The sequence below is a fragment of the Piliocolobus tephrosceles genome, chromosome 8, assembly GCF_002776525.5.
Source record: "Piliocolobus tephrosceles isolate RC106 chromosome 8, ASM277652v3, whole genome shotgun sequence".
Classification (NCBI taxonomy): Eukaryota; Metazoa; Chordata; class Mammalia; order Primates; family Cercopithecidae; genus Piliocolobus; species Piliocolobus tephrosceles.
The window spans coordinates 2,647,357-2,655,736 of record NC_045441.1 but is presented as its reverse complement, the minus strand read 5'-3'; the positions used below and the strand labels follow the sequence as shown (position 1 = coordinate 2,655,736).

The following is an 8,380-nucleotide window of genomic DNA, read 5'->3' as shown; positions in this document are numbered from 1 at the left end:
CACGTCTCGCCCCCGTCCTCTGCCAGCCCATCCAGCCTCAGTGCCGCATGGTGCAGACTCCAACACTGGTCACCAGAAATCAAGGGAGTCCAGGGCATGAGAACAGAGCCGCTGCAGCACCCGCGCTCAGAGCCCCAGCTCTCCGTCACGCCTTTGTCTTCCAGGCCTGAGACCACAAGCACACACAGGGTCATGGTGTGAACACAGGGCATGAGGCCACTGGGCCCCACAGGCCACTCCCAGACCAGGGCTCCTGGTGTTGACTGCAGCGAGTTCCCTAGAAAATTCACCGTGCGTGCCCCATGCCCGACGGCCCTCCCTCCCGGCCTTGGCACCACTGGCTGTCCCCTTGCTGCCCGTGGTCAGTCCCATGCCTGGGCTGCAGGGCGGCCCTGCCCTCTCTCTCTCCTCGGCTGACTGAGCTGCCCCTCGCGACTGTTCCAGCACCTGGAGGCCCCGCCCCCACGCTCTCCCAGGCACAAACTCTGTGAGATGAGAGGTCCCTGCCTCCCGGCAGGGCTCTGGGTATCAGAAGAAAACCATTGCAGAGAACCCCACCACCCTCTCCACCAGGCTAGCAGGCCACAGGGCGAAGGACAGTGCGGCCCAGCTGCCCCTGTGATCCACGGATGCCCCTCCCGACCCGCAGGCGTGAGCTCCTCTGCTCCGGCTGCAGCACGTGGCGGGGAGGGGAGCTGCCGTCCAAAGGGAATTACACCGGACACACCGTTTGGAAAGAGGTTTTAGTGCGGCCGCAGGGAGCACCACCTCCGCCTCAGGCGCTAGTGAGGACACAGGCCGTCCTCCGGCGGGGAACACGGTGGGGTCAGGGCACTGTGTGGTCCCGCAAAGAGGCAGCTGAGCTTGGGCCTCAGGTCGTTCCACACCTTGCTCATCTGAAAGGGAACACGAAGACAACAACATCAGCAGGCGGGGCCGGGGCTGCTCCTCACGCTCTAATCCCAGTTCCTTCCCCTGCCAGTGACAGGGAGGGAGAGGCCCTCGGGTGCATCAGCTCCTCGAACCTCTGGCAGAACCAGTGCTGCCCATCCTGCACAGAGGAAGCCCAAATGAGGAGTGGACCAGCGACCTCATGTGTCCCGTGGTCAGAGACGCCCACGCCTCGGTCCCTGCACCCAGGACCAAAGGACCGCAAATCTGCCTGCCATGGAATCGTGAGAAACATGACTATCGCGTCATCGCCAGTACATGCTCTAGCTGCCGTGCGGGCACTGGCCTCATGAAGCCTTGACAGGTCCAACACCAAGGCCAGCCTGGGCAACATAAGGACACCCTGTCTCCACAGAAAATCAGAAATATTAGTCGGACGTGGTGGCGCCTCCCTGTGGTCCCAGCTACTCGAGAGGCTGGGGCTGCAGTGAGCTGTGATACCACTGCCCTCCAGCTTGGGCAACAGAGCAAGATTCCACCTCAAAACCAAACAGCAAACCAGAAACACAGAGACCACATCCACCAAATCAGTAACACTCAAATGGGGAATGCAAACGGCAACCCCACTCGCCAAGCACTTTGGGAACCAGGGCAAGGAACGGATGCTGTGGATGTGAGGAGGGTAGCATGGCAGTGAAGCAGGGGTCAGGCCAAGACCTGCCAGGCAGGGGCTCAGGTGGCCAGAGAAGGGCAGGGCGCACCCTGGGGGCCTGAGTCACTGGACCACAGCACACTCATCTCAGCATCACAGGACTGGAAATTCCTCATCACCACAATAAAAAACCTGGTAGGACTGGGGTTATGGCATCATGCCCCAGGCGGGACAGGGCCCCGCCTGTTGGTCATGTTCCTTCAATGAGGACACACCCAGCCACTCACATGTCCAAACCCAACCTGGTCCCTGAGACCCTGGCCGTGTCACAGTGATGCTCCTAATACAACAGCTGTCCCCACCTCTCCAGCCCCACCACGGCCGCCTCCGGGCCTGCCATTCCCAAACTGCCGGACGGCACCCAAGGCACCAAGCACCTCCCGGGGACAGTGTGGAATCTCGTGACCATCCCAGACACTTGGTGCCGTTCAACACAAACCACAGACCACGGCTTCAAAGCTGCTTGCAGCTCCTTAATAAACAGAATTTCAGCCGGGCACAGGGGCTCAGGCCTGTAATCCCAGCGGCGCTGCAGTGAGCTAGCCACCAGAAATCAAGGGAGGCTTCTCCCAGGACCTTGGGAGCGTTTCTTCTCACAGGCTGAAGGAACCACCATCTGGAAGAAGCCGGCCAGGGATCTTCGGAGAAACACCCACCTACGCGCTCCCAGGCGCGCAGAACCCTTCTCTCCGCCTCCGGGTGCGGGGGCCGCGGACTTCTCACATCCCTCCAGAAGGCAAACTGTCCCCGTCTGCTCCTCCCTCCACCCCCCAGGAATCACTGGGGACACCCTCACGATTCTGATTTTGGCTACACAGGAGACTAGAAGATCTGGGTGAGCACCGTGTTCCAAGGCCCATAAGGATCCCCACTGCACTAAAACACCTCTGTAGTGCGGCCGGCCACCGCGCCGCCAGGCTGGAAGGAAGGGCGGCGGGACAACGAAAGGCCGTGGCTGAGACAGCGGCCGGGGCAGGGCGGACTCACCTCCTTGTGCCCTTGGATCTGAGAGTTGACGAAGGCGCGGAGGATGTGGGAGGTGAGGGGCAGGTAGACGTGGATGAGCTGCGTCTCCTGGTGCAGGCAGTACAGGGAGAAGTAGTTCCGCAGCTCCATTGTCTGAATCGCGTTCTCCTGCTGCAGAGCAAACAGCCGCCCTTGGCACCCAGCCGGCAACGGGAGCACCAAGGCCGGAAACCAGCGTGCTCCCTGCGCCAGGACGGCCCCTTCTCCTTCAGCCTTCACCAGGCATTTGGAAGGTGGCGAGGTAAGAGAGGGCCGGGGAGGGAGCGCCGGGCAGGGAGCCGCGTCACTCTGGGCACCCGGGCCGGCTCCTTGCCTCCACTGCACCCCCAGCTCTGTTCCAGACACATGGAGCCAACCCAGGGGAGCCCACCAGGACGGCTGTGGTCCCACCATGGCCAGGAGGGGAAAGGCTCCCACGGGCCTGCTCGGCCGCCACGCCACCCACCTCCACGATGCGGGACTCCAGCTGCTCCACGGACTCCGGCTCGCGGTTCTGCGCGGCGGCGCTCATCATTTGCCTCTTCATCAGGCTGTACTTGTGCAGCGCCCGCTGGTGCTTGTGCAGCACGCCCTTCTCATGCCGCTCGCACAGGTCCTGCCGGGCCAGGGGAGGCATTCGCCGCTGCCCTCAATGCCCGCACCAGGCCCTGCGGAGCCGGCCGAGGGAAGCACCCCCGCGAGACGGAAGACCCCGTCTCCCCCTGCAGCCCTGGCTTCTCAGCTCCTCCTCCGTCTCCCAGGAGTTAGACCCTAGAAGGATCCTAAGATCATTCCTGAAAGTTCTGCCCCCCACCAAGGAGCAGCCAAGACTCACCTTATAGGACTGCAGCAGATCCAAGAAGAGGTTCAGCTTCTCCACCACGTCATTCTCTTCCTGCTTACCCTGGAAGGCGAGGGGAAGCTCACCCACGCGGATGCATACAGGACCCGGCCCCTGCCCGGGAACTCAGACCCAAGCCTGGCCTGGGCCGGTTCCTTCCTTCCAGAGTCAGAAGGGCCCCCCAGAACCACCAGCCAGGTCTGCAGGGGGCCCGCTTCCCCACCGGCCCACCCATGACCAGGCGGAGACACCTTCGAGCCCAGGACTCTGGATGGGAACAAGGCCTGCGTTCCCGCAGGGCAGCTGCCCGCCCTCCTGCTCATCAGCACGGCCTGCCTCAGGCCTTCGCAAAGCCGGCGAATCTCCCGACACACACGCTGGGCGAGCCAGGCGCCCCAGAACCCCCACTCCTAAGGCTCCATCAAGCACTGTGGAAAACCCGAGCTCCCATCGGCGCTGTGAGCTGTGTGGAAAACGTGGACGCCCAGGAGGGACACGGGGGAGAACGAGGTTGTGTTCTCCGCATCAGTAACAGGAGAGAGAAACGCAGGCCTAGGAAGGGGGCGCAGGGTAGGAGAGACGGCAGCTGCAGGAAGGACGCGCTGCTGATGCAGCAAGAGAGGCGGCCGCCTCGGGCTGCACGCAGAAGCACCACACTCGGCGGCGGGGGTGGCGGTGGACACAGGCTCCTCTCTGGCCCTCACACGAGGCTCTGTGCGGGCAGCACAGCCACAGAGAGCGCCCAACAGAGCAGTGAGTGCACAGCAAAGGGCGGGCAGTCCTGGAGTGGAAGGGGGCCCCGTCATGGCAGAGGGATGCCCTGCTCCTAGGATCACCACAGCACCTGGGTGGGGGGAGGACACGAGGTAGCCCCCACCGGTCGAACCCCATGCAGGCACTGCCTCCGCCGACCCGGCTTTCACAGGTAGCAGCGCTCGGTGGGGGCGCAGGCCAGGCACAGTGCACACCACCCGGAGGCACAGTGGTCAGAGGCGTCTGTGGTATGAAGAGTCCGTCCAAAGCCCTGGGCTCCGGCTGCCACTGAGGGGAGGATCCAAGCTCTGGAGACAGCAGGGGTCCGGGGAAGGCAGTGGAAGGGGCAGCCCATCCACCCCTGACCTGCACAGCTCACCACCGACCCCCCCAGCCACAACCGCAACCAAGCCAGGCCCACGGCAGGTATCCTGGGGAAACCCCAACACCGACGCCTTCAGTCACACCCCGGCCCTGAAAGGCTCCGGTCCCCACAGCTCCCGCCCTCAGTCCCCACAGCTCACTGAGCAGCTCAGGGAGACCACACTCCCTCCACGATTCCCCGGGCTCCACGCGTGGCAGGGGTGGAAAGCTCACCCCACGCCCTGCAGGTCAAGCTCAGCAGGAGATGGTGCAGGCAGAAGAAATGACTAGGAGTTTCACGGGACACAGTCCTGGACTGGGAGCCAGGGGTGCTGCCCAGGCTCTGCTGTACCCCAGGGGACCCTAAGATGCCCCTGTCCCACGGGAACGCAGGCCTTGTTCCCATCCAGACTCCTGGGCTCGAAGGCGTCTCCGCCTGGTAATGGGTGGGCTGGTGGGGAAGGGGGCCCCCTGCAGACCTGGCTGGTGGTTCTGGGGAGCCCCTCTGACTCTGGGAGGAAGGAACCGGCCCAGGCCAGACCTCAGGCCGACTGAACAAGGAAGCTCCCCAGCCACCAACCGCACACCCAAAGCAGCTGAGATTCCAGCCAGTAAAATGTGCCAGGAGAAGAGGTGTGCTAAGAGTCTCTAAAACTCAAGACGGAAAACGCCAGCTGACCGCAGATGCCCAGCTCCCACCTGACCAGGCAGGGGCTCAGGAGAATGGAGGCTTATTCCCTGGCCCAGCAGAAGAGGGGGAACTTGGGGGTCCCTCTGCTTGTGTCATTTGTCACCAAGTCCCATCTCTGGTTCAGTGCTAGACAGCGCCCTAAAGCAGGGGTGTCCAATGTTTTGGCTTCCCTGGGCCACATTGGAAGAAGAATTGTCTTGAGCCACACATAAAATACACTAACACTGTGACAGCTGATGAGCAAAAGAGAGAGGGAGGGAGGGCGGGAAGGAGGGAAGGAAGGAAGTCTGTGCATAAATCTCATGTTTCAGAAAGTTTACAGATTTGGGGTTTCTTGAGACAGAGTCTTCCTCTGTTACACAGGCTGGAGTACAGTGGCATGATCTCAGCTCACTGCAACCTCCACCTCCCAGGTTCAAGCGATTCTCCAGCCTCAGCCTCCCGAGTAGCTGGGATTACAGGCATGTGCCACCACGCCCAGCTAATTTTTGTATTTTTAGTAGAGATGGGGTTTCACCATGTTGGCCGGGCTGGTCTCGAACTCCTGACCTCAGGTGATCCGCCCATCTCAACCTCCCAAAGTGCTGAGATTAGAGGCATGAGCCACTGTGCCCGGCCAAGTTTACGGACTTGTGTTAGGCCACATTCAAAGCCGTCCTGGGCCACATGCAGCCTGTGGGCCACCGGTTGGACAAATGTGCCCTAAACCATCAATGCACGCGCCTTTAACCAAGGCGCATGCCCCATCACCCAGACCCTGGAACACACAGACCCTACTCCGAGTCTCACGTGTCTTGCTGGGATATAGCTACCTTCAGCTCCTAACAGGTCTGGGGAGAGTAACACTGGTGTAAATACAAGCAGAATTAGGAAAAACGGTCCTCCCTGCCTCTGACTGAACAGCAAGGGTGAGATGGAACTTTTGCTGCATCAAATGAAAGGCCTCGAGGTTCGTTCCAGGTAAAAGCTCAATTTCACAACAACCAAGGACAGTGAGAGATATCCAGGAAACAGCACTTCTCCAGACATCACAGTCCCAAAACACAACTCATGAAATGTCCAAGAGTCACAGAGCTGGGCAGAACCTCAAGCCACAGACTCCTACTGCACCAGAAGCCTCAACCTTGTCTTCCTCTTCAAGGTGGAAATGCAGCAAGCATCCAGGGCTGAATCAGAAAAAACTTTGGAAATCACCTCATGAGTGATGCTGATCCTGCGCTCTGCAGAGCCCTGGGGCACTCTGGGCACCCCGCCGGCAGCCACCTGCTGCAGAGGGAGTGGAATGTGGCAAGGGTCTGGGTCCCTATGGCACACCGAGTTTGGAGGAAAGGGTCAGCAGGTTACAGAAACAGCTCTTTTGGCCGCGCACAGAGGCTAGTGCCTGTCATCCTAGCACTTTGGGGGGTCAAGGTGGGCGGATCACCTGAGGTCAGCAGTTTGAGACCAGCCCGGCCAACATGGTGAAACCCCGTCTCTACTAAAAATACAAAAATTAGCCAGGCGTTGTGGTGCGCACCTGTAATCCCAGCTACTCGGGAGGCTGAGGCAGGAGAATCGCTTGAACCCAGGAGGCAGAGGATGCAGTGAGCCGAGATCGCACCACTGCACTCCAGCCTGGGCGACAGAGCGAGACTTTGTCTCAAAAAAAAAAAAAGAAAATAGCTCTTTTAATAATATAATCCAACCCCCCTGTATTTAATTGATGGGGAAACTGAGGCCTGGAGACCAAAGTAGCTTGAGCACAGTCACAGCACAGACGCACGATGCACAGGGCAGGCGGCCCTGAGCTCCTCTGTCTCTATGCGGACAAGCCCCCAGCCCCACGTTCTCGGTCCCCTCCACCTGGGGGCAGGGGGCACACAGACCTGAAGACAGAATAGACCCAGCCCCAATCCACAGACACCAACAGTGCCCTCCCTCCGTTTCTAAAGGGAACACACAAGCACGGGGGCGGAAGAGGAAGAAAACCCAGGACTTTCCACACCAGCAAAGACATCAAATTTCCTCTTCAGCATGAAAAATGTCACGGGCACTTGAGCGTCCCGGTTCCAGCTTGAAAAGCCCCGACTCCACAGCAGGTGGGTTCACCAAGCCATCAGGAGTTCCAGGGCTCCGCGGGGAGTGCGGCCCTCATGGGCATGATCTGATCACTTACTTCAAACCAATACAAGCAGCCTGGAGACCACTTGCCCAAGAAATAGGAGCTAGGTAGCAAGCTCCCACCTTCACAACTGCGTCAGCTTGTTTTTGTTTTTGAGACAGGTCTCACTCTGTCGCCCAGGCTGGAGTGCAGTGGTACCCTCACGGCTCACTGAAGCCTCTACCTCTTGGGTTCAGGTGATCCTCATACCTCAGCCTCTTGAGTAGCTGGGACTACACGCATGCACCACCACCCCGGCTAATTTTTTTTTATATATAGAGATGAGATCTTGTTCTGTTGCCCAGGCTGGGTCTCAAACTCCTGGGCTCAAGCAGTCCTCCTGCCTCGGCCTCCCAAAGCACTGGGATGATAGGTGTGAGCCGCCATGCCCAGCCACGTAACAGTTTTTTAACATAAAAGCACCCAGATGAGCCTTGCAGCGTGATAGTAAACACCGTATCTTCAGACTGATCCCAAATGACTCCAAGATCTTGGCGGATTTCTAAAAACAGCTTCTGCCCATGCAGCAGAAGCACTTCCTAAGGCTGTGTGTGGAGTGGGAGGTGGGAGCCTCTTGGGTGCTGGGGCTTCATCATCATTCTGATGAGTTAAGTCTCCAGTGCCAAATCCTAGCTGACTCAGACAGCAAAGCGGGAACTATCTGGTCCACCCAGGAGCATGCCTGGAAGCCTGAGATGATCTTTTCAAAGACAGAGTCTATCTTCTCTTCCAACCTCAGCAAAATCAACACTCAAGACTACAGCCCTATCTGTTTTGTCACTGGCAACCCCCCTCGAAAGCATCAACACTCCTAGGAGCCACCAGGAAGAGATGGGGACAGACAGCTCCCACCCAGGGCACAGCTGCTCACTCACTCAGCTCACGACTGGGAAGCCAGCCGGGCACGGTGGCTCACACCTGTCATCCCAGCACTTTGGGAGGCCGAGGTGGGCGGATCACCTGAGGTCAGGAGTTCAAGACCAG

The 8,380-nt window shown here is 59.7% G+C and overlaps 1 protein-coding gene across 1 annotated transcript in view; it reads right to left on the bottom strand.

Annotated features, from left to right (window-relative positions):
* Positions 1–729: 729 nt before the first annotated feature.
* Positions 730–8,380, bottom strand: part of SNX8 (sorting nexin 8) — a 55,617-nt gene continuing 47,966 nt past the window's right edge. The window contains exons 8-11 of the mRNA XM_023188457.1: positions 3,444–3,512; positions 3,075–3,224; positions 2,591–2,740; positions 730–896 (exon numbers count right to left, since the gene is read on the bottom strand). Coding sequence (XP_023044225.1) covers positions 783–896; positions 2,591–2,740; positions 3,075–3,224; positions 3,444–3,512 — 483 coding nt within the window. The 3' untranslated portion in view covers positions 730–782. The remainder of the gene's footprint in view (positions 897–2,590; positions 2,741–3,074; positions 3,225–3,443; positions 3,513–8,380) is intronic.